Below are 25906 nucleotides of genomic sequence, written 5' to 3'. Positions count from 1 at the left end.
TAACTGAACTTAAAAAAAACTTAATAGCGTAATGACTTAAATAAAAAAATTTCAATAGTTTAATGACTTAAATGACAACTTTTAAAAAGTTTAATGACTATTTTATAATTTTTTAAAGTTAAATAACAAAAATATAAACTTATAAATAGTTAATGACCTTAGACGTAGTTTAACCAAAATTTTAATTTCTTTCAGAATATTTAAAATAAAAAATATCGAGAGAAACATGGGGCTGGAGTGAGAGAAAAAAAATGAAACTGTCAGACAGACAGGTCACCCTATCTTTTCTCATGGTGCGGGAAATGATTTCATTTTCAGATTTCTATATTCTTACTCCTACTATTTAATTTCAAATTTCAAAAATTTCCATACCTCTCCTTTTTTTCTTTTTCTTTTTTTTAGTATAATTTTCCAATTTATAACATTCCCCTTTTCCTTACTCTTCTCTCTCTATATATATCCATTTCCGTCTCTACCACCAGCATCGACCTTGTACGAGAGATAGAAAGAAAACCAAAGCGTCGTGGTTCTTTTCTTGTTAAGGTAAATCTTTTTACTTGGCTTTTGATTTTGACTTCAAAGCGACCGATCTGTGGATTTTGATGTTTTGTTGATGATAGAACTGAGATCCAGGCTTCTAGAAGTTTCAACCGGTTTTCTAGAGCTAGATTTAGCTTGATCTGCTTCTCTTTGTTGTCTGGATCTGCACTTAGCTCGTTGTTCTGCTTCATTACATTTCCTATTTCAATATTTAGATCTCATGAGTTTTGAACTTAGTTGCGCTTCCAACTTCTACCGTTCAATGCTTGATTTTCGAATATTCTTTTTTTGAGGTTTCTTATGTTCTAATATTTGATCTTTATTTCTTTGATAATTGATTCAGTAGCTTACTTAGATGCCGTCGACTGAATGTTGTCTAACTTTTGAACTGACTGAATTTGGTTGCGCCTCTACTTGATCGGGAATGACAATGGAGCGAAGTTGGGATTGTTATATCTACTTTCGTCAAAACTGTCCATACTGCTACTTTGATATAAGTTATATCTATAATTGCTTTAAAGAAAATTACATTGAAAAATTTTAAGTGCAAAATAATAATTTTAAAAGATGAGGTGGGATAGAGCGAACCATGCATTTACGAAAGCTCATCACTCCATTGCCAGCATCCACTTAAAAATAAAGAAAAAAGAATTTGTATGGAACAGATCGGTGCTAACTCTGTAGAGGGATTAAGTTTTGCTATCCCTAATGTTGACTTTAAATGTTCAATTTTTTCAATTTAGAGAAAATATGACTTGATTTGTGTAGGACTTTATTTATCATTACCGGTTGCAAGTACTTTTTGCTTCACCGACGATCTCAGTCCTTGTTTGTAATACAGTACACTGTAAAAGATGGCCGATACTGAGGAGATTCAACCCCTTGTCTGTGATAATGGAACTGGAATGGTGAAGGTTAGTTGATTTCTAGACCTTGAGTTAATATTTCCTCCATTATTGTTTATTTATTTATGAAAAATGTACTATTTTATCATTGTTGATCTGATTTTTCCTTATCGTACAGGCTGGTTTTGCTGGTGATGATGCTCCCAGGGCAGTTTTTCCCAGTATTGTTGGCCGACCCCGACACACTGGTGTTATGGTTGGGATGGGTCAGAAGGATGCATATGTAGGAGATGAGGCACAATCTAAAAGAGGTATCCTTACTTTGAAATATCCCATTGAGCACGGTATTGTCAGCAACTGGGATGATATGGAAAAGATCTGGCATCATACATTCTACAATGAGCTCCGTGTTGCTCCTGAGGAGCACCCAGTGCTTCTCACAGAGGCACCTCTCAACCCCAAGGCCAACAGAGAAAAGATGACTCAGATCATGTTTGAGACCTTCAATGTACCTGCCATGTATGTTGCCATCCAAGCTGTTCTCTCTTTGTATGCCAGTGGTCGGACGACAGGTTTGTTAAGACGGAAATCTCTGAATTTTTCACAATTTTATAGATCATTCTTAACTAATCAAGCTAAACACTGGTTTTTCTGAAATAGACAGGTATTGTGCTGGATTCTGGTGATGGTGTATCTCACACTGTGCCAATCTATGAAGGGTATGCCCTTCCACATGCCATCCTCCGTCTAGACCTTGCTGGTCGTGATCTCACTGATTCTTTGATGAAGATTCTTACTGAGAGAGGTTACATGTTCACCACCACTGCTGAACGGGAAATTGTCCGTGACATGAAGGAGAAGCTTGCTTATGTTGCCTTGGACTATGAGCAGGAGCTGGAGACTGCCAAGAGCAGCTCTTCTGTTGAGAAGAACTATGAGTTGCCTGATGGGCAAGTCATTACTATTGGAGCTGAGAGATTCCGTTGTCCAGAAGTCCTCTTCCAGCCATCTCTTATTGGGATGGAAGCTGCTGGAATCCATGAAACTACATACAACTCTATCATGAAGTGTGATGTTGATATCAGGAAGGATCTCTATGGTAACATTGTGCTCAGTGGTGGTTCAACTATGTTCCCTGGTATTGCTGACCGAATGAGCAAGGAGATCACTGCCCTTGCTCCTAGCAGCATGAAGATTAAGGTAGTTGCACCACCAGAGAGAAAGTACAGTGTCTGGATTGGAGGATCTATCTTGGCATCACTCAGCACCTTCCAGCAGGTGGAATATTTTTGCTTTTATTTGGCCCATGTTTTACACTTTTTGTAAGCTGTTTGTCCAAACTGACATTATGGCTTTGCTTGATGCATCAGATGTGGATTTCCAAGGGCGAGTATGATGAGTCCGGTCCATCCATTGTCCACAGGAAGTGCTTCTAAGTTTTATAAGTTCTTTGATGGTGAGTTACATTTGCATTTACTTGGCTTTTTCGTGTCCTGTGTCAAAATTGAAATCAAGGTCCGGTTTACATGGGGAAAGTGTTGAAGGTGGGATCACTGAAGGAGGATGTACTTTGATCTTGATGTACTATTATGGCTTTCATTTGTTTCCACAACCATTGAGATGATGGCCCTCTGGATGTGGTAGTGGGCAGACTATTGATGCTCTATTCCTTCCTTTCCATGTATCGTTCAACTATGTTGTTTAATAGGATGTTTGTAGCTGGAGAGTGATTGTGATGCTTATTTCTTATATTTTCTTTAATTTCACATTCAAGGTTTTTTTCTCCACCGAAAACATTATTGTCAATAGCTATTGTATGAAGGAATTTTAAATTAGTGTCAGTGGGATGATCTTTCATGTTGAAGATTTCTTATTAATTATGGGTTCTTGTTAATCAATGTGTCAAAATGACAAATGCTCAGCTCTGATATGCTTGTTGTTCCCTGGATGGTGACCGAAGATGAAATTGCACCTACAAATGGGTGCTATTTGTTTTATGGACGTAGCTTGGAAGGTAGTTATGGGGAAACAAATGATTACCATTTTTAGGAAATTAAAGACTTATCGTGGATGAGTCAGGATTGAGTTCGCGGCATAGGGTGTGCAAAAAAAATTGTTTTAACCAATTAAACTGATCTGATTCGGCTTTTGGATTTTTTAAATTAATAAATAATTTTACATTGAACTCAACTCAAAATTTTAAATATAAACTCAACTCAACGTCTCAACCCAAATATAGTAAATTAACAATTGATTTGATTTTAAAATAATTTATATTACATATATAATTTAATAAAAAGGCCTAAAAAGTAAAAACAAAACATCCCAATATAATCCGTAATTTCCCAAACCCCGTAACTTTCTACTGTCGACAGCCCGGCACACCCACCATCGTACTTCATCAGATCAATAATCTTTTCGTCCTCCACAGCTTCACTCTTATCGTCTTTCACGCCCTAAACCAACGCACCTTCGGCTTCAAGCTTTAGCTCTCTTTCGCCCGACTGTCGACGCATGCACATCTCAGATTCTCACAAAGGTAACATGCAAGTGAACAGTATATATGTCAGGATCTTTGTTATCGACTAGTATTAGTTCTTTGCTGTAGTGGCTTTGGGTTAATGGTTTTATGAATCAAAATGGGGACCTTTTTGTAGTGTTTGTGAAGATTGAAGAGGATTTCAAATAAGAGAATGGAAGTGTTGATAAGAATAAGAAATAGATGAAGTAATAGAGAATCTTTGATGGAACTGTTTCTCAGCATGTTTTATTGTTAAATTAAATGTCTTCCTAGATCATATGGTGAATTTTAGTTTGAACTTTTTCACCAATGTTCCAGGCAATGTAACCTCATTAGTATGAGTTTTTGACTGTTCCTCTCATCATTATAGTTGGACTCACTTGTAATTAATAACCGGTAAATATAGTTGATCTTATTTGGTTCGATTATTTCGATTGCAACCTTCGAATCACTTCAGTTATTTAAATTTGTATAAATTAGTCAATTTATTTAGCTATTACCAAATGAAAATTGAATCAATCGAATGTACTTATCTATGGGCATCACTTGAAATTATCAGAAATGCTAGTAAACATGAAAACTTTGAATACGAATGATCCCTTTTCTTTATCGGGATTGGAAGTACAAACATGTTCAGACACCCATCTAAACATCAAAGATTGTTGAAAGTGATTAATTCCTGGAAATTAAAATGGGTTGAGAACTATAAAATTGTTGACATTTACTAAGCATTACACCAGTTCAAGTGCAGGGCTATTTATCCAGGCTCGAAGATTTGTCCGAAATTTGGAAAGGTTTGAGTAAAAATATTATGCCCGAAAAATAGGCTTGGACAAAGAAAATAGGCCCGTTTAAAATATGGGTCGGTTTTTAAGTTTATAATAATTTATATTACGTTATTTTTATATATTATGTAATTTAGGACACATTAAAAAATAAATCCATACTAAATATATAATATTACTCTAATGTAAACATTAAAATATGTTAAGATGACTATATAAAAATATTCAATAAATAAAAAAATATATAAAATTATTAAATATTAAAATACTATAACATAAATATTTTTTTTAAATAATATAGACGGGCTTAAAATGGGCTTGAGTTAATCTTTTGCAAATATGGGCGGATTTGAGTAAAATTTTAAGTTCATATTTCGAGCTTGACCGAATTTGAACAAACATAAAATATATTAATATTATACTTAAACCCGACCTAAACCCAACCCGACTAAACTCATTAACACCTCTATCAAGCGTTTAAAATTATCATTTTGCAACACCCTCAGTTCATAATCACAACATTTCAATTCTCTTTTAATTTCATGAATTATTTTTAATATGCACATAAAAGAAAAGTCATTAGTTTAATGGCAAATCCGCTAATGTCTGTGAACACTTTGTGAAAGACTATAAAAGTTACTGGTTTAAACAATTTAAAGTCGAGAATTTTACGAGTCCCTATTAAAAAATAAAAAAAAGTGATAAAAAAAAACTTTCTTTTTAAGATTTACATGCATTACAAGTTCTCTAATAGCAACACAACTAGCTTGACTCAAATTTAGGTAACATATGTGGTGGTGAACACCGTAACCATTAGACTGACACATAAGGTTCAAGCCCTTTCTTTTCTAATTAAGTACTAGAGCACATATTGAGTACCAAAATGAATATTGAAACCAAATTTAAGTTTGAAATTGAGAAAAAACCTAGGGACTAAATTAAACATTGAAACAATAGTCAAGTATCATATAACATGTTAAACCCTAAGTTTTTTGGGCCAAATATTAAACCCTAAGTTTAAATAGTATATTGGATAGACATTGATTAAAATTAAGCCCAAACTTATGAGGGTTCAATTTGAATCATATTGTTTTGTCACCCTTTTTAGCTAGTGCGGCTAACAAGTAACAGTTCCCTTGGGAGTAGTTTGCAGACGGCTCATATCATTTCAAAACCTTGACAAAACCCTGGGAACCTCACATTCCCTTAACACACCTTATATCTCCATCTCCTCAACTATTTCAGTCAAAGCATCCCAAAGTTTTTATCTTTGAATCAAAGTTTCTGACTTAAAATACCAGCCTTGCAACCGAGCTCTTCAGCTTCTGGTACACACTGACTTCTTTTACTTCTTGGGCAATATTTCAACGTTTTAATTGTTGGGTTTTGATTTTGATTTTGATTTTTTGCTTCTTTGATTGATTAGATGTTGGGGCAATCCTTGTGGAAGACACGACCTGCACTTTGGAGCTTTTCAAAGTTCTCTCCTATTGCCAAAAAAGAGGTATTTCAGTTGTTCATTTCTCCCTTTGTTTTTGTTTAAAATGTGATTTTCTCCACGTTTATGAGCTAAGTACCGTCGAAAGAAATTTGGGCTTGTCTTAGGATTCTTTCTTTTTCCTGCTACGATTCTCCCATGGCTGTTGGCTAGACTCAAATTAAAAGTTAAACAGTGAAAGCCAAATCATAATTGAATACAAATGGATAAACAACTAAACAGTATGACTTCATTCTAATAATTAAAAGTAGTATTATGTACTTTATCTATAAGAAGGTTACGTTTTTTTTTTATAGAAGTTGATTTACAATTTTCATTTGATTTCTTATATATTGCATATAATTGCAATTTCTTTTCTTTTCTTTTCTTTTTTTAAATTGAGAAGCAAAAAGTAAGAAATGCCAGTTTGTAATGTATTGAAATTGAGAATGTTGTAATTATTTTTGTTTCATCGCAGATGCACTATGCTCTTGACCAATTAGCATCCAGTTCATCAGATGAGCAAGAAATCATTGGTACCCCAAATATGAATCATTTCGTTAACCGGGTCTTTGAATTACATAGAGTTGAAGTTGTTGAAACTTTGAATACTTTGAGAGAACAACCTGATAAGGCTTTTTCATTTTTTAATCGATTGAAAGAAGATGGGTTTTCTCATGATGTTTGTACATATGCATCTATTATAAGAATATTGTGTCAGTGCTGTTGGGAAAGGAAATTGGATTCGGTGTTGTTGGAAATCATTTGGAGAGAGAAGCATTTAGGTTTTAGAGTCATGGATTTGTTTGAAATTATTGAAGAGGGGCTTGAGGGAGAAGATTCAAACCTTTTGGTTCGATTGTCCAATGCATTGGTGAAGGCATATGTTAGTGTTGAAATGTTTGATGAAGTTATTGATATCTTGTTTCAAACTCGAAGGCGGGGATTTATTCCACATATATTCTCTTGTAATTTTCTTATGAATCGTTTGATTTGTTGTGGGAAAGTGGATATGGCTATAGCTGTTTATCATCAGTTGAAGAGACTTGGATTGAAGGCAAATGATTACACTTATGGCATTATGATTAAGGCATTTTGCAGGAAGGGCAATTTCGAGAAAGCTGTTGGCATTTTTCACGAGATGGATGAATTGAGAGTTAGGCCGAATGCTGTTGCTTACACAACTTATATTGAAGGGCTTTGTATGCATGGAAGAACAGAGCTTGGTTATGAAGTTCTTAAAGCGTGGAGGGAGTCAAAGATTCCTCTTGATGATGCCTTTGCTTATTATGTTGTGATTAAGGGCTTCTGCGATGAGATGAAATTGGAAGAAGCTGCAGATGTTTTATTTGAGGCTGAATTGCATGGTATTGTTCTTGATACGTTTCCTTACGGTGCTTTGATAAGAGGATACTGCAAATACGGTAATATAGACAGAGCTTTGGAGGTTCATGATGAAATGATGTCAAACGGTATCAAAACGAACTGTGTGATTTTGACCTCCATTCTTCAAAGCCTGTGTCAAATGGGCCGGGATTTTGAAGCTGTAAATCAATTTAAGAAGTTTAGGAACTTCGGGATATTTCTTGATGAGGTTTGTTATAATGTAGTGGCTGATGCTCTCTGCAAGGCAGGTAAAGTGGAAGCAGCTGTAGAATTACTTGATGAGATGAAGGGTAAACAGATTTCTCCTGATATTATTAACTATACCACTTTAATCAATGGATATTGTCTTCAAGGTAAAGTTGAAGACGCAGTGAACTTGTTCGAGGAGATGTCGGAGAATGGTCACAAGCCTGATATTGTTTCTTGGAATGTCCTGGTAGGGGGCTTAGCTCGAAATGGCCATGCACGAAAGGCTATTGATCTTTTTAATCGTGTAAAGAAACAAGGTTTGAAGTGTGAGATTGTCATGCGCAGCATGATCATCAAAGGTTTATGCATAGGTGGTAAGGTTAAGGAAGCTGAAGATTTCTTAGATAGTTTGCCAGAAAAGTGTTTCAAAAATGATGCTGCCTTAGTCGATGGTTATATTGAATCAAGACTCACAAAAAAAGCATTTAATTTGTTTCTTAAGCTGGCTAATCAGGGATTTCTGGTGAGGAAGGCTTCTTGCTCAAAACTGCTGAGTAGTCTCTGCAAGGATGGTGATAATTACAAAGCTCTTATGTTACTGAAGGTCATGTCTGATTTGAATGTTGAACCTACCAAATTAATGTACAGTCAACTCATCGGTGCATTTTTTAAGGCAGGAAATTGGAGAAAGGCCCAATTGTTGTTCGATCAAATATTTGCGAGACGGCAAACACCTGATCTAGTTATCTACACAATAATGATAAGTGGTTACTGCAAGATGAATCTTTTGCAGGAAGCCTTGCTTCTTTTCAATAATATGAATGAAAGAGGAATTAAACCTGATGTTATCACTTATACGGTCTTGATTAACAGCCATTTGAAACTAAATTTGAAATCTCTTTCCAGTCCTGATGCACCACAAAACAAAGACAAAAAGATAATGGATGCTTCAACTTTTTGGAAGGAAATGAAGGTCAAGGAAATAGAACCTGATGTTGTTTGCTATACGGTTTTGATTGATCACTACTGTAGGACAAACAATCTTTGGGATGCAATTAGGATATTCGATCAAATGATTGATACAGGATTAGAACCAGATAATGCGACATATACGACTCTTATATCTGGCTATTGTAAAAGAGGATATTTAGCAAGGGCTTTAAATCTTTTTGAAGAAATGTATAGGAGGGGCATACAGCCAGATATGCGTACCATTTCAACTGTTGACCATTGTATCTTGAAAGCCTAGAGAGTTGTGAGAAGTAAGTACTTTTGAGATTCAAGTGGTGATTTATCTAAAGCATGTTGCAGTGAACTGTTTGGAGGTACATTGAATTGTACAGTGCCACTAAATGCATTTCATTGCATTTTGTCTTGCAGAGTAGCCATACTCCACACAAGACGGTTTATCTTATCATGCATTGAAGTATCCTGCTAATGTGTAGCAGCTGAGGAAAGCTTTCTCTCTATAGTAGAAGCTTTATGTGCACTTATGATTCAATATGATGAATTCTCTTGCATTTACTATGTAGAGTAGCCGGAGGATGTCAAAATCTTCCCGACTTGCATTATCTGGAGCTACTGTTTGTCTTTAGCCTAAAAGAAGGGCAGTGCTTAAAGATGTAACTAATGTCTGTGATGACACTTCATGCATGGACTGCAAAAATGCAACTAAAAATCAGGTGAGAACATCAAAATTCTTTCTTTTTTATTGTTATGAAGTTCAGTCAGAAAATTTTCTGTGCACCAAATAATATATGCTAACAACATTTATACTTGATCAATGTACATATTAAACAACTGAGAAGATTAAGTTCATCACTTCATCCTGATAACGGCCATAAGTGGAGGACTGATTTTTGCTTCTATTTATTCTCCTAGGAATAAATTACCCTTTGCTTACTACTTGCAGCCTAAACTAAGAGTCCCTGTTGATATTTCAGGTTTGACAAACTACCAAGCAAACTATTACAGACCCTAATGGGAAGAACACGGAAAGGTTTGAGGATATTGCCATTGGAAATCCCATCAGCTGAAGAGGATGTGAAAGCTAAATTAGCAGACTCCTTATCTAAAATAAGGATGATGGAAACGCAAGAAATCACTTTATCAGTGCTACCAGAAGAAAGAGAATTACTGGAATCTAAGTGTTGTGCAAGAGAACATGCTGCCACAGATGCAATGCCTTCAAAACATACTTCCACAATTGATGTTGTAGTGCAAAGCTATCGGAAAATAGGTTTGTGCTCTGTTTAAAATTCTCTCCAGGTAATGGCATACCGCTATTTGAAAATAAAACCATCAGGTATCTAAGAAATGTCATACCTCCGTTTTAGAAGGATAAGGTGTCAACACTGCTCTAAGGTTAATAGACAATAAGGAAAAACTATTCTGTTTTTCGACCAAAATGGTCATTCATGTTAATGGATTCGTGGAACTCGTGGAATTCATGTGAGCACTGCTTATTTGACTCACTTGAACTGGTTCAATTCGTGGAACTCATGGAGAAAACCTATTGACTTGAAGTTTTGGTGATCCAGTGAAATACTCTAGTAAAACTAGATCTACTAGGGTAATTGTAAATCCTAAGGGATAAGATTGTATAGAGTTTAAATTCATTGGGACTCTAATATTGTAAATATGCACTAATCTCAGCTGTTGATGTAATTCAATCTGTACGGTTGGATCTGGTGGAGTTCAATTATAAATAGAGACTTTCCCTTTCGTTTATAATCATTTCTTGTATTCTATTCAGAGTAAGAGAATACTTTTGAGAGTACTATTTCTTTCTTGTGGCTTTTCCGTTCTGTTCAGTTCAAGTTCTTTTGTCTTTGAGTTGCTTTTGCTTTATTTTTGATGTCTTCAAGAATTTTCCTTAAAAATTTTCATTTTTGAGAGATAAACTGACTTAGGTAGATTTGAAGCAAAAGAATCGTCTAAGGTTGTGCGGTTTGTTAAAGTTCTAATCTCATGACACTTGCAAAAGCATCTCTTAGGTTTGTAATACAGTACACTGTAAAAGATGGCCGATACTGAGGAGATTCAACCCCTTGTCTGTGATAATGGAATTGGAATGGTGAAGGTTAGTTGATTTCTAGACCTTGAGTTAATATTCCCTCCATTATTGTTTATTTATTTATGAAAAATGTACTATTTTATCATTGTTGACCTGATTTTTCCTTATCGTACAGGCTGGTTTTGCTGGTGATGATGCTCCCAGGGCAGTTTTTCCCAGTATTGTTGGCCGACCCCGACACACTGGTGTTATGGTTGGGATGGGTCAGAAGGATGCATATGTAGGAGATGAGGCACAATCTAAAAGAGGTATCCTTACTTTGAAATATCCCATTGAGCACGGTATTGTCAGCAACTGGGATGATATGGAAAAGATCTGGCATCATACATTCTACAATAAGCTCCGTGTTGCTCCTGAGGAGCACCCAGTGCTTCTCACAGAGGCACCTCTCAACCCCAAGGCCAACAGAGAAAAGATGACTCGGATCATGTTTGAGACCTTCAATGTACCTGCTATGTATGTTGCCATCCAAGCTGTTCTCTCTTTGTATGCCAGTGGTTGGACGACAGGTTTGTTAAGACGGAAATCTCTGAATTTTTCACAATTTTATTGATCATTCTTAACTAATCAAGCTAAACACTGGTTTTTCTGAAATCGACAGGTATTGTGCTGGATTCTGGTGATGGTGTATCTCACACTGTGCCAATCTATGAAGGGTATGCCCTTCCACATGCCATCCTCCGTCTAGACCTTGCTGGTCGTGATCTCACTGATTCTTTGATGAAGATTCTTACTGAGAGAGGTTACATGTTCACCACCACTGCTGAACAGGAAATTGTCCGTGACATGAAGGAGAAGCTTGCTTACGTTGCCTTGGACTATGAGCAGGAACTGGAGACTGCCAAGAGCAGCTCTTCTGTTGAGAAGAACTATGAGTTGCCTGATGGGCAAGTCATTACTATTGGAGCTGAGAGATTCCATTGTCCAGAAGTCCTCTTCCAGCCATCTCTTATTGGGATGGAAGCTGCTGGAATCCATGAAACTACATACAACTCTATCATGAAGTGTGATGTTGATATCAGGAAGGATCTCTATGGTAACATTGTGCTCAGTGGTGGTTCAACTATGTTCCCTGGTATTGCTGACCGAATGAGCAACGGGATCACTGCCCTTGCTCCTAGCGGCATGAAGATTAAGGTCGTTGCACCACCAGAGAGAAAGTACAGTGTCTGGATTGGAGGATCTATCTTGGCATCACTCAGCGCCATCCAGCAGGTGAAATATTTTTGCTTTTATTTGGCCCATGTTTTACACTTTTTGTAAGCTGTTTGTCCAAACTGACATTATGGCTTTGCTTGATGCATCAGATGTGGATTTCCAAGGGCGAGTATGATGAGTCCGGTCCATCCATTGTCCACAGGAAGTGCTTCTAAGTTTTGTAAGTTCTTTGATGGTGAGTTACATTTTGCATTTACTTGGCTTTTTCGTGTCCTGTGTCAAAATTGAAATCAAGGTCCGGTTTATATGCGGAAAGTGTTGAAGGTGGGAACACTGACGGAGGATGTACTTTGATCTTGATGTACCATTATGGCTTTTATTTGTTCCACAACCATTGAGATGATGGCCCTCTGGATGTGGTAGTGGGCAGACTATTGATGCTCTATTCCTTCCTTTCCATGTATCGTTCAACTATGTTGTTTAATAGGATGTTTGTAGCCGGAGAGTGATTGTGATGCTTATTTCTTATATTTTCTTTAATTTCACATTCAAGGTTTTTTTCTCCACCGAAAACATTATTGTCAATAGCTATTGTATGAAGGAATTTTAAATTAGTGTCAGTGGGATGATCTTTCATGCTGAAGATTTCTTATTAATTATGGGTTCTTGTTAATCAATGTGTCAAAATGACAATGCTCAGCTCTGATATGCTTGTTGGTCCCTGGATGGTGACCGAAGGTGAAATTGCACCTACAAATGGGTGCTATTTGTTTTATGGACGTAGCTTGGAAGGTAGTTATGGGGAAACAAATGATTACCATTTTTAGGAAATTAAAGACTTATCGTGGATGAGTCAGGATTGAGTTCGTGTGCAAAAAATTATTTTAACCAATTAAACTGATCTGATTTGGCTTTTGGATTTTTTAAATTAATAAATAATTTTACATTGAACTCCAATTCATAATATAAACCCAATCTAAATTTTCAATCTCAAAATTTTAAATATAAACTCAACTCAACTCAAATGTAGTAAATTAACAATTAATTTAATTATAAAATAATTTATATTACATAAATAATTTAATAAAAAGGCCTAAAATGTAAAAACAAAACATCCAAATATAATCCGTAATTTCCCAAACCCGGTAACTTTCTACTGTCGACAGCCCGACACATCCACCACCGTTCCTCCGCCACCATCGTACTTCATCAGATCAATAATCTCTTCGTCCTCCACAGCTTCACTATTATCGTCTTTCACGCCCTAAACCAACGCACCTTCGGCTTCAAGCTTAGCTCTCTTTCGCCCGACTGCCGACGCATGCACATCTCAGACTCTCACAAAGGTAACATGCAAGTGAACAGTATATATGTCAGGATCTTTGTTATCGACTAATATTAGTTCTCTGCTGTAGTGGCTTTGGGTTAATGATTTTATGAATCAAAATGGAGACCTTTTTGTAGTGTTTGTGAAGATTGAAGAGGATTTCAAAAAAGAGAATGGAAGTGTTGATGGAACTGTTTCTCATCATGTTTTATACTTACGTTTGGTTCGCTGTAATGGAATAGATGTGGAATGGAATAGATGCGTAATGGAATAATGGAATAGAAGCGTAATAGATAATTCTTTTGTTTGATTGAATGGAATGAAATAGAATTGTAATAGTATTCATCTATTTGATTAAATGGAATAGAGGTGTAATAGCATAAGGAAAAAAAATAAAATAACTATAATATCCTTAGCAAAATTTTTTTTAAATAGATATTATTGTTATTGTTATTAAATTTTAATAAGATTATTAATATAAATAATAAATAATTTAATCATATTTTAACATAATTATTATTAAATATAATTTAATAAAAATATATAATTTAATAAAATTCTTAATATTAAATATTCTTATATGAATTTACTAAAATCATAATATATAATACTAAAATCATAATATATATAATTTAATTTTGGAATGAATGCAAATGATTCACTATGAATGTTTCATTCATAAGATCTTCCCTACTGTAACTTCTTCCTAGATAAAGATTGAAAAACAATAGCAAACAAATAATTCAAAGGATTTTTTCATTAATTTTATAAATGTTAATTGGGAGAAGCAACTCCAGAAATCATCATATGTTATAAATAATTCAGCACTTATGAGCTAGACAAAGGAGCTTGATGATATCCCAATACACAGGTTTATACAAACTTGATAGCAATCTTCCATCAAAAGTGTACGGATAAAGATAAGAGATGGTGACATTTTGCTAAGATAAAGGTTCCAGGATAGCTTATCGCCCCAAAAACGCAACACGATCCTTCTGTACTGCCTGTGTCAGGTTGATGTCAAAGAGGCATCTCCATCTCATAGAAGGGGTTCTTCAAAACATAATCTGTGTAGAGCTCATAAACAACTTTCAAGAGAGCCTCCATGTGCTGTGTCCCAGGTTCACAAACTACAAAGAACTTTGTCCCTGAAAATCATAACATGCATATTTGCAAAATCAACAGTGTAGAGAATTCATCGAGTGGTTATTTAGAATCCATTTAAAGGAGAGAACTCATATTTGTACATGAGTTTGAAGAATTCAGAATCCATTTAAAGGAGAGAATTCATATTTGTACATGCTTCTTGTTATTATTAATTATAACAGAGTTGAACTTGAGACTACCATGGTATATGAGTAATGAGTCAAAAACGAAATGTTAACAAAGTATGGCCCTTTTCATTTACCTTACTTGAATAATACCTCAAGTTGAAATGCAAATCTTTAAGTAACTGTTTTATTTAGACGGGATAATATTGTTACCTTGCAACACCCAATGCAAACACATAATGAGCTATAAAAGGCTCAACAATCTGAAAACACAAAAAAGTGAGTTAAACATGGTGATCTTATAAACCTTATTTATAAAATGTTTCAAATCTAGGTTTTCTATGCTGTAACCTGTATAACCAAAAGAAATATTTTGGTTATGTATTCGTCAAATAAATTGCCTTTGCATAATTATATTCAAGTAATGCTTAACTTTCCAGATTCTAGGGAGCTACAAAACGGAGGAGTCAATAAGACAGTATAACAAACAAAGTTGAAGTTCAGATTGCAGGTTATAAAGCTAAAGTTGAGTGCAGTAATCGGCCATTTACAACCACAGCCATCAAACTTGCAGCTTTGTCAATCAATTAGTACGAACTCTTACATCTATGCATCTAGAAAGTATAACAAGCCTCTTAATGAGACAGGAAGACAGCATTTCATCATGGGTCAATGAACCTCTCATTCTTCTTCTGGTGTCTTGAATGCTATGCCTTTTATTGCATGCCGACACTGAAACCTGTAAAGAATGAAATAGGTAATAAGCAACGTTACTACCTCAATTCATACACTTCTGTGAAATCCTCTAAGATAATTTGATTTAAATATTGAACCATATGTCAAGACTCGCTTTCAAGTTAAGCAACCTTCAACAAGGTAACCAGCTGCTAGGTTTTTTTGTAAATGTGTGCAAGAGAACATCAATACAAATACTGATAGTCACTTAACATCTACCAAAGTGGTGAGGCACCTTAGTTTGCCAATATCATATGTGTGAATCACCTTCTGCATGCTTGAACTAGAAAAGCATAACCTAAACATACAGCTTTAGAGTTGAGAAAGACTATGTTCTCAATGTCAATATGGGGATTTCACAGTCAGCTTGAAACCATTCTTACAATGACATTCATGGCCGTGTACTACAGTCTATGATTACAAAATCAGTCTCTTAGTTTAAACCAGAAGTTCAAAAGATAATTTGAAGATTGAACCATCTTGACTTTACCTATATTAAACCTTTTCCCTGCTTAAATATTTTCCAAAAAGGTTTATTACACAGAAGGGGATCTTAATTTTCCATTTGAACCAAAATATAGTTAGATCTGAATTTTGAACTACAGCGTTTGACAACAATTATGATACAAAGTAAATAAGTTAGACGAAGAACTTTTAACATGATTTTACATACTGGTTTTTTTAAAGCACACAACTGTTTTATGATTGAAACAGAACCTGTATGGACTGGGAGCAAGGAGGATTGGAGTAACAACCTTACCACCAACAGGTTGTTTACCTGCAGCCATCACCCTTTTTGGTGCTCGAAGTAATCAGTGTGTTGCAAGATTAAACCAAGATGCCATTGCCTTCAACAATAAACTGAACAACATGTCACTAAGCCTACAGGACAGATTGCCTGGTCTTAAACTTGTGGTCTTCGACATATACCATCCTCTCTTGGACATGGTTACAAAGCCTAGATAATGGTAAACCATAAATAAACTATATGTCAATTAAACCTTGAAAGACACTTGATCTTTAGCACGGACATACATAAAATTTTTAATATCTTAAAATCTTATGGTAGATAGAAATGAATTTAGATAATAAGGAAGTTCACCTGCGCCAGTTAAAAATCTCAGGTCCTTCAAAAAGTTCAAATCCAGCATTAGAATTAATTGCATAACGAAGCTTTGCTTTCAGAGTACTTGACCGCTTGTATGTTGGAAGCTGTAACCATCCAATAAAGCAAGAAAACACAGATACAAGACAATAAAAAATCACTTGTGTTGAAGTTTGATGTTGTTATGGAGCCTTTAAAAATAGTAATTATTAAACTGGCGAGCATCCATCCCCCATTATTGTACCTTGAGAGTGTTATAGCATGTAGAAGCTGATGGAAGTCGCTCCACATCTGAACCTCCAATTGCTGCCCAAAGAGGAGCATCACTTGCAACCTATACAAGGTCAAGAAGATTCCTGACTTAGTTTCAGTTGTAGATGAGATTTTAGGATAGTCGTGTACCCTTTCTCCATTTGCAATTATCGTTCACCCCTGCCCTTTACAATAGATTTTTCTTTTAAATCTTGGGAATTTTCTTCATTTTGTTTTTTGTAAGTAGAAATTGGGAAAACTTTTAACAGATATAACAGCGTACCTTATGAATTGTGAAAGTCGGCTGCAAGTATTTGAACCCCAGTAAAGGAGCTCACGAACAGCTAGTCACAAATTTTAGCAGCATACAACGTTATTTGGGCTCAAAATCATTAAATGAAATTTAAAACAGAACTGTATTCATGCAGCAGTTTACATGATTAAAACATTTGAGGAACTAAGTCAAACATGAGAAAAATCAATTAAACTTCCATTATGCTAATACCTCCCAGAAAAGTTTAACAGTTCGACTTCCCTCAGAATAGCCACCAGTATCCTCATACTCATATGTGAATGTGTCAGACACGAATATTTCAAGAAAAACAAGAGTCAAAGCAATTTCCAGGTATTTAAACAAAAACCTACTGTATAGAACATAGTTAATAGCAGACCTCCCATGGTCATTTCAAAAACCAACAACGGCTTTCAAGGAAGTTTTGCATAAAGAAGTGAAAACTTGTAGCCTAGGTTGCATATAAACCAATACGACTGCCATCAGTAGTAGAAGTGTACTTGGAAAATGAAGAGAATTGAAATGATACGCATGGCCCATTTTACAAAGAAATCTGATTTTTTTTATCAGCCAAGGGGTTAACAAGGAAATCAAACAAGAAAATCAAACATGCAATACAAACAGTAAAATCAAAGCCCAAAGGAAATCATAAGAAAAGAATCAATATCGCATATTTCAGCAAAAGGAAACGAACGAGAAGAAGAAGAAGCGAACAAAAATCGATTCTAACAAACGAACGAGAATAAATGAATCGCAGATAAAAAAAAGAAGCAGAAATAGATGGAAGGGAAAGGGAAATTCCCTCTGGGAGGGAAACGTGGGAGAATCGATGGAACGAATGGAACGAAGCTTGATGAACACAAGTCTGTTTTTGGTCGACAAAACAATCAAATGAAAGTGAAACAGGAGCGGTGGAGGGTAAAACAGGGCAACTAAATCGTTAACAGTAAAGCAGGATCTAAACTGACAAAAAGGAAGGGATTAGAAATCGGTGATTTTTGGGATTACATCCGTAACGTAATAGCCCGTATTAGGGTAATACATCGAACCAAATGCAAGATTAAGTGGTGCCCACGTAATAGTCATTAACCCAACTAAACCTGGTGTAAATGTCTTCCTAGATCATATGGTGAACTTTAGTTTGAAATTTTTCTCCAATGTTCCAGGCAATGTAACCTCATTAGTATGAATTTTGGACTGTTCCTCTCATCATTATCGTTGGATTCACTTGTAATTAACAGCCGGTAAATATAGTTGATCTTATTCGGTTTGATTATCTATGGGCATCACATGAAATTATCAGAAATGCCAGTATATGAAAAGCGTAAACATGAAAACTTTAAATACGAATGATCCCTTTTCTTTGTCGGGATTGGAAGTAAAACATGTTCAGACACTTATCTAAACATCAAAGATTGTTGAAAGTGATTAATTTCTGGAAATTAAAATGGGTTAGAGAACTAAGAAACTGTTGACATTTACTAAGCACTACACCAATTCAAGTGTCAGGCTATTTGTCCAGGCTCGAAGGTTTGTCCGAAATTTGGGAGGGTTTGGGCAAAAATATTAGGCTCAAAAAATAGGCTTAGACAAAAAAAAATGCCAGTATATGAAAAGCGTAAACATGAAAACTTTGAATACGAATGATCCCTTTTCTTTGTCGGGATTGGAAGTAAAACATGTTCAGACACCCATCTAAACATCAAAGATTGTTGAAAGTGATTAATTTCTGGAAATTAAAATGGGTTGAGAACTAAGAAACTGTTAGACATTTACTAAGCACTACACCAATTCAAGTGTCAGGCTATTTGTCCAGGCTCGAAGGTTTGTCCGAAATTTGGGAGGGTTTGGGCAAAAATATTAGGCCCAAAAAATAGGCTTAGACAAAAAAAAATAAGCCCGTTTAAAATATGGTTCGGTTTTTAAGTTTATAATAATTTATATTACGTTATTTTTATATATTATGTAATTTAGGACGCATTAAAAAATAAATCCATACTAAATATATAATATTACTATAATGTAAACATTAAAATATGTTAAGATGACTATATAAAAATATTCAATAAATAAAAAATGTATAAAATTATTAAATATTAAAATACTATAATATAAATATTTTTAAAAAAAATAATATGGACGGGCTTAAAATGAGTTTGAGTTAATCTTTTGCAAATATGGGTGGGTTTGAGTAAAATTTTAAATCCATATTTCGGGCTTGACCGAACTTGAACAAACATAAAATATATTAATATCATACTTAAATCCGACCTAAATCCGACCCGACTAGACTCATTAACACCTCTATCAAGCATTTAAAATTATCATTTTGCAACACCCTCCTCAATTCATAATCACAATATTTCGGTTCTCTTTTAATTTCATGGATTAGTTTTAATATGCACATAAAAAGAAAATCATTGGTTTAATGGCAAATCCGCCGATGTCTGTGAGCACTTTGTGAAAGGCTATAAAAGTTACTGGTTCAGACAATTTAAAGCTGAGAATTTTACAAGTCCTTATTAAAATTTTAAAAAAATGATAAAAGAAACTTTTTTTTAACATTTACATGCATTACAAGTTCTCTAATAGCAACACAACTAGCGTGACTCAAACTTAGGTCACACATGTGGTGGTGAACACCCTAACCATTAGACTGACACATAAGGTAATTAAGTACTAGAGCATATATTGAGTACCAAAATGAATATTGAAACCAACTTTAAGTTTGAAATTGAGAAAAAAACTCAGGGACTAAATTAAACATTGAAACAATACTCAAGTATCATATAACATGTTAAACCCTAAGTTTTTTTGGCCAAATATTAAACCCTAAGTTTAAATAGTATATTGGATAGACATTGATTAAAATTAAGCCCAAACTTACGAGCGTTCAATTTGAATCATATTGTTTTGTCGCCCTTTTTAGCTAGTGCGGCTAACAAATAACAGTCCCCTTGGAAATAGTTTGCAGACGGCTCATATCATTTCAAAACCTTGACAAAACCCTGGGAACCTCACATTCCCTTAACACACCTTATATCTTCATCTCCTCAACTATTTCATTCAAAGCATCCCAAAGTTTTTATCTTTGAAACAAAGTTTCTGACTTAAAATATCAGCCTTGCAACCGAGCTCTTCAGCTTCTGGTACACACTGACTTCTTTTACTTCTTGGGCAATATTTCAACGTTTTAATTGTTGGGTTTTGATTTTGATTTTGATTTTTTGCTTCTTTGATTGATTAGATGTTGGGGCAATCCTTGTGGAAGACACGACCTGCACTTTGGAGCTTTTCAAAGTTCTCTCCTATTGCCAGAAAAGAGGTATTTCAGTTGTTCATTTCTCCCTTTGTTTTTGTTTAAAAATGTGATTTTCTTCACGTTTATGAGCTAAGTACCGTTGAAAGAAATTTGGGCTTGTCTTAGGATTCTTTCTTTTTCCTGCTACGATTCTCCCATGGCTGTTGGCTAGACTCAAATTAAAAGTTAAACAGTGAAAGCAAATCATAATTGAATACAAATCGTAATCAACTAAACAGTATGACTTAATTCTAATAAATAAAAGTAGAATTATATACTTTATCTATAAGAAGGTTACGTTTTTTTTTTATAAAAGTTGATTTACAGTTTTCATTTGATTTCTTATATATTGCATATAATTGCAATTTCTTTTCTTTTCTTTTCTTTTTTTAAATTGAGAAGCAAAAAGTAAGAAATGCCAGTTTGTAATGTATTGAAATTGAGAATGTTGTAATTATTTTTGTTTCACCGCAGATGCACTATGCTCTTGACCAATTAGCATCCAGTTCATCAGATGAGGAAGAAATCATTGGTACCCCAAATATGAATCATTTCGTTAACCGGGTCTTTGAATTACATAGAGTTGAAGTTGTTGAAACTTTGAATACTTTGAGAGAACAACCTGATAAGGCTTTTTCATTTTTTAATCGATTGAAAGAAGATGGGTTTTCTCATGATGTTTGTACATATGCATCTATTATAAGAATATTGTGTCAGTGCTGTTGGGAAAGGAAATTGGATTCGGTATTGTTGGAAATCATTTGGAGAGAGAAGCATTTAGGTTTTAAAGTCATGGATTTGTTTGAAATTCTTGAAGAGGGGCTTGAGGGAGAAGATTCAAACCTTTTGGTTCGATTGTCCAATGCATTGGTGAAGGCTTATGTTAGTGTTGAAATGTTTGATGAAGTTATTGATATCTTGTTTCAAACTCGAAGGTGGGGATTTATTCCACATATATTCTCTTGTAATTTTCTTATGAATCGTTTGATTTGTTGTGGGAAAGTGGATATGGCTATAGCTGTTTATCATCAGTTGAAGAGACTTGGGTTGAAGGCAAATGATTACACTTATGGCATTATGATTAAGGCATTTTGCAGGAAGGGCAATTTCGAGAAAGCTGTTGGCATTTTTGACGAGATGTATGAAGTGAGAGTTAGGCCGAATGCTGTTGCTTACACAACTTATATTGAAGGGCTTTGTATGCATGGAAGAACAGATGTTGGTTATGAAGTTCTTAAAGAGTCGAGGGAGTCAAAGATTCCTCTTGATGATGCCTTTGCTTATTATGTTGTGATTAAGGGCTTCTGCGATGAGATGAAATTGGAAGAAGCGGCAGATGTTTTATTTGAGGCTGAATTGTATGGTATTGTTCTTGATACGTTTCCTTATGGTGCTTTGATAAGAGGATACTGCAAATGCGGTAATATAGACAGAGCTTTGGAGGTTCATGATAAAATGATGTCAAACGGTATCAAAACGAACTGTGTGATTTTGACCTCCATTCTTCAAAGCCTGTGTCAAATGGGCCGGGATTTTGAAGCTGTAAATCAATTTAAGAAGTTTAGGAACTTCGGGATATTTCTTGATGAGGTTTGTTATAATGTAGTGGCTGATGCTCTCTGCAAGGCAGGTAAAGTGGAAGCAGCTGTAGAATTACTTGATGAGATGAAGGGTAAACAGATTTCTCCTGATATTATTAACTATACCACTTTAATCAATGGATATTGTCTTCAAGGTAAAGTTGAAGATGCAGTGAACTTGTTCGAGGAGATGTCGGAGAATGGTCACAATCCTGATATTGTTTCTTGGAATGTCCTTGTAGGGGGCTTAGCTCGAAATGGCCATGCACGAAAGGCTATCGATCTTTTGAATCGTGTAAAGAAACAAGGTTTGAAGTGTGAGATTGTCATGCGCAACATGATCATCAAAGGTTTATGCATAGGTGGTAAGGTTAAGGAAGCTGAAGATTTCTTAGATAGTTTGCCAGACAAGTGTTTTCAAAATGATGCTGCCTTAGTCGATGGTTATATTGAATCAAGACTCACAAAAAAGCATTTAATTTGTTTTTTAAGCTGGCTAATCAGGGATTTCTGGTGAGGAAGGCTTCTTGTTCGAAACTGCTGTGTAGTCTCTGCAAGGATGGTGATAATGAAAAAGCTTGTACGTTACTGAAGGTCATGTCTGATTTGAATGTTGAACCTACGAAATTAATGTACAGTCAACTCATCGGTGCATTTTTTAAGGCAGGAAATTGGAGAAAGGCCCAATTGTTGTTCGATCAAATATTTTCGAGACGGCAAACACCTGATCTAGTTATCTACACAATAATGATAAGTGGTTACTGCAAGATGAATCTTTTGCAGGAAGCCTTGCTTCTTTTCAATAATATGAATGAAAGAGGAATTAAACCTGATGTTATCACTTATACGGTCTTGATTAACAGCCATTTGAAACTAAATTTGAAATCTCTTTCCAGTCCTGATGCACCACAAAACAAAGACAAGAAGATAATGGATGCTTCAACTTTTTGGAAGGAAATGAAGGGCAAGGGAATAGAACCTGATGTTGTGTGCTATACGGTTTTGATTGATCACTACTGTAGGACAAACAATCTTTGGGATGCAATTAGGATATTCGATCAAATGATTGATACAGGATTAGAACCAGATAATGTGACATATATGACTCTTATATCTGGCTATTGTAAAGGAGGATATTTAACAATGGCTTTAAATCTTTTTGAAGAAATGTATAGGAGGGGCATACAGCCAGATATGCGTACCATTTCAACTGTTGACCATTGTAAGAGAGTTGTGAGAAGTACTTTTGAGATTCAAGTGGTGATTTATCTAAAGCATGTTGCAGTGAACTGTTTGGAGGTACATTGAATTGTACAGTGCCACTAAATGCATTTCATTGCATTTTGTCTTGCAGAGTAGCCATACTCCACACAAGACGGTTTATCTTATCATGCATTGAAGTATCCTGCTAATGTGTAGCAGCTGAGGAAAGCTTTCTCTCTATGAGTAGAAGCTTTATGTGCACTTATGATTCAATATGATGAATTCTCTTGGATTTACTATGTAGAGTAGCCGGAGGATGTCAAAATCTGCCCGACTTGCATTATCTGGAGCTACTGTTTGTCTTCAGCCTAAAAGAAGGGCAGTGCTTAAAGATGTAACTAATGTCTGCGATGACACTTCTTGCATGGACTGCAAAAATGCAACTAAAAATCAGGTGAGAACATCAAAATTCTTTCTTTTTTATTGTTATGAAGTTCAGTCAGAAAATTTTCTGTGCACCAAATATTATATGCTAACAACATTTATACTTGATCAATGTACATATTAAACAACTGAGAAGAGTAAGTTCATCACTTCATCCTGATAACGGCCATAAGTGGAGGACTGATTTTTGCTTCTATTTATTCTCCTAGCAATAAATTACCCTTTGCTTACTACTTGCAGCCTAAACTAAGAGTCCCTGTTGATATTTCTGGTTTGACAGACTACCAAGCAGACTATTACAGACCCTAATGAGAAGAACACGGAAAGGTTTGAGGATATTGCCATTGGAAATCCCATCAGCTGAAGAGGATGTGAAAGCTAATTAGCAGACTCCTTATCTAAAACAAGGATGATGGAAACGCAAGAAATCACTTTATCAGTGCCACCAGAAGAAAGAGAATTACTGGAATCTAAGTGTTGTGCAAGAGAACATGCTGCCGCAGATGCAATGCCTTCAAAACATACTTCCACAATTGATGTTGAAGTGCAAAGCTATCGGAAAATAGGTTTGTGCTCTGTTTAAAATTCTCTCCACGTAATGGCATACAGCTATTTGAAAATAAAACCATCAGGTATCTAAGAAATGTCATACCTCCGTTTTAGAAGGATAAGGTGTCAACACTGCTCTAAGGTTAATAGGCAATAAGGAAAAACTATTCTGTTTTTCGACCAAAATGGTCATTCATGTTAATGGATTCGTGGAACTCCTGGAATTCATGTGAACACTGCTTATTTGACTCACCTGAATTGGTTCAATTCTTGGAACTCATGGAGAAAACCTATTGACTTGAAGTTTTGGTGATCCAGTGAAATACTCTAGTAAAACTAGATTTACTAGGGTAATTGTAAATCCTAAGTGATAAGATTGTATAGAATTTAAATTCATTAGGACTCTAATATTGTAAATATGCACTAATCTCAGCTATTGATGTAATTCAATCTGTACGGTTGGATCTGGTGGAGTTCAACTATAAATAGAGACTTTCCCTTTCGTTTATAATCATTTCTTGTATTCTATTCAAAGTAAGAGAATACTTTTGAGAGTACTATTTCTTTCTTGTGGCTTTTCCGTTCTGTTCAGTTCAAGTTCTTTTGTCTTTGAGTTGTTTTCACTTTATTTTTGATGTCTTCAAAAATTTTCCTTGAAAATTTTCATTTTTGAGAGATAAACTGACTTAGGTAAATTTGAAGCAAAAGAATCGTCTAATGTTGTGCGGTTTGTTAAAGTTCTAATCTCATGACACTTGCAAAAGCATCTATTATATATCGTTGAAACATTTAGTGCCTGCATCAAAGCATCATCAATCTAGCATTTCATAACATAAAAAGTTTTTAACTCTATTGGATGCAAGTTTAACGTGTAACACTCAACTAAAGGCAGCATGAATACAAATACAAAGTCAATTTCAAAGTTTATGAATTTTATGAACACTTTGAGAAGTTGCATCCTCGAGAGTAGCACTAGAAATACATTCAGAAACGCAACAGTTATTTGTAAGTATGATAAGTTAGTTGTAATATTTTGTGTTATAATAGAATATGAAATATTTCGAGGACTAAACTTAAGAGAGTTCAGGTGATAAGGTGATCAACAATGAAAATACATGCAAACAAGAAGTTTAGCTAGTTACTCACTAAGTATTATGTTACGACAAATCATTATCAAGGGTTAATTGCACTAACACTTAAAAGGATTAAATTGCAAAACAATCAAAAGTGCACAAAAAATCAATTCAAAGAGCTAAAGTGGAATAATTCTTGGATTAGGGATCTAAAGGCTTTAAACTCGTAATTGGTTCAATTTTACTTTTCGGTCATTATTTTACCTAATTAGATGATTTAGTCCAATTATCTCTCGACCTTACTAAACTAAATTAGAACGATTGAATTGGTTCCCAATAGGTTCGCCTCTCGGTCTCACCTATCTAATTGTTCACCTAGAGGTGTCAATTGTATGTTTTGAAGTTTATTCGATTTAGTCCAGTTTTTACGTTTTAGTCCTTACCCAAAAACTAAAATGCAACATTTCCATCAACCAACCACCATAAAATTAAATTACTATCCATCACCAACACAACAACATCATCCAAGTACATGCTCAAATAATTCATTAAAGAAAACATAAAAGCAAGGTTAGAGAAATTTTAGAGGCTGTTCATGGGTTCTTTTGAAAAGATAAAGCAGAGATTTTTACACTTTGAGAGTTAATTAGGTTGAAATACATTAAAGAACTTCAATGAAAATCAAAATACAAAGTAGAGTTTATGTATCTAAGTGCAAAGAAAAGAAAAGCTATAGTAAAAATTGATAAAATGAACAACTATAACTACTAAGGTCAGGAAAGTAAAGAACTAAAATC

The 25906-nt window shown here is 34.9% G+C and overlaps 3 protein-coding genes across 10 annotated transcripts; all 3 read left to right on the top strand.

Annotated features, from left to right (window-relative positions):
* Nucleotides 1-228: 228 nt before the first annotated feature.
* Nucleotides 229-3262, top strand: LOC107959435 (actin-7-like). 4 transcript variants are annotated; one of them, XM_041090675.1, is made up of 5 exons: nucleotides 229-543; nucleotides 1309-1454; nucleotides 1564-1957; nucleotides 2050-2663; nucleotides 2756-3226. In XM_041090675.1, exons 2-5 carry the CDS (start codon nucleotides 1395-1397, stop codon nucleotides 2819-2821), a joined length of 1134 nt encoding a protein of 377 aa, XP_040946609.1. In that variant the 5' UTR covers nucleotides 229-543; nucleotides 1309-1394; the 3' UTR covers nucleotides 2822-3226.
* Nucleotides 3263-5774: 2512 nt separating this feature from the next.
* Nucleotides 5775-12633, top strand: LOC107959437 (actin-7-like). Of its 5 annotated transcripts, none has more exons than XR_005911846.1 (6): nucleotides 5805-6019; nucleotides 6118-6195; nucleotides 6647-7907; nucleotides 7995-9005; nucleotides 9124-9425; nucleotides 9687-10473. XR_005911846.1 is itself a non-coding variant. In XM_041090678.1 (6 exons), the coding sequence occupies exons 3-6, from the start codon at nucleotides 10766-10768 to the stop codon at nucleotides 12190-12192; spliced, it is 1134 nt and encodes a 377-aa protein (XP_040946612.1). In that variant the 5' UTR covers nucleotides 7980-9005; nucleotides 9124-9425; nucleotides 9687-10765; the 3' UTR covers nucleotides 12193-12597.
* A 7233-nt stretch (nucleotides 12634-19866) lies between these two features.
* LOC107959433 (pentatricopeptide repeat-containing protein At2g26790, mitochondrial-like) lies at nucleotides 19867-24550 on the top strand. The gene is given in 5 exon segments (XM_016895496.2): nucleotides 19867-20108; nucleotides 20207-20284; nucleotides 20735-22301; nucleotides 22304-23497; nucleotides 23768-24550. Coding segments are annotated over 3 exon segments (2490 nt in total). The 5' UTR covers nucleotides 19867-20108; the 3' UTR covers nucleotides 23149-23497; nucleotides 23768-24550.
* Nucleotides 24551-25906: the final 1356 nt, after the last annotated feature.

This window comes from Gossypium hirsutum, chromosome D04 (genome assembly GCF_007990345.1).
Source record: "Gossypium hirsutum isolate 1008001.06 chromosome D04, Gossypium_hirsutum_v2.1, whole genome shotgun sequence".
NCBI lineage: Eukaryota > Viridiplantae > Streptophyta > Magnoliopsida > Malvales > Malvaceae > Gossypium > Gossypium hirsutum.
This window is presented reverse-complemented; position numbering and strand designations above follow the sequence as displayed.

Coding starts and splice junctions, on each gene's coding strand:
- LOC107959435 (XM_041090675.1), top strand. CDS start 1,395: ATGGCCGATACTGAGGAGATTCAACCCCTTGTCTGTGATAATGGAACT. Junction 1,455..1,563: donor ATGGAACTGGAATGGTGAAG/GTTAGTTGATTT, acceptor CTTATCGTACAG/GCTGGTTTTGCTGGTGATGA. Junction 1,958..2,049: donor TGCCAGTGGTCGGACGACAG/GTTTGTTAAGAC, acceptor TGAAATAGACAG/GTATTGTGCTGGATTCTGGT.
- LOC107959437 (XM_041090677.1), top strand. CDS start 10,766: ATGGCCGATACTGAGGAGATTCAACCCCTTGTCTGTGATAATGGAATT. Junction 10,826..10,934: donor ATGGAATTGGAATGGTGAAG/GTTAGTTGATTT, acceptor CTTATCGTACAG/GCTGGTTTTGCTGGTGATGA. Junction 11,329..11,420: donor TGCCAGTGGTTGGACGACAG/GTTTGTTAAGAC, acceptor TGAAATCGACAG/GTATTGTGCTGGATTCTGGT.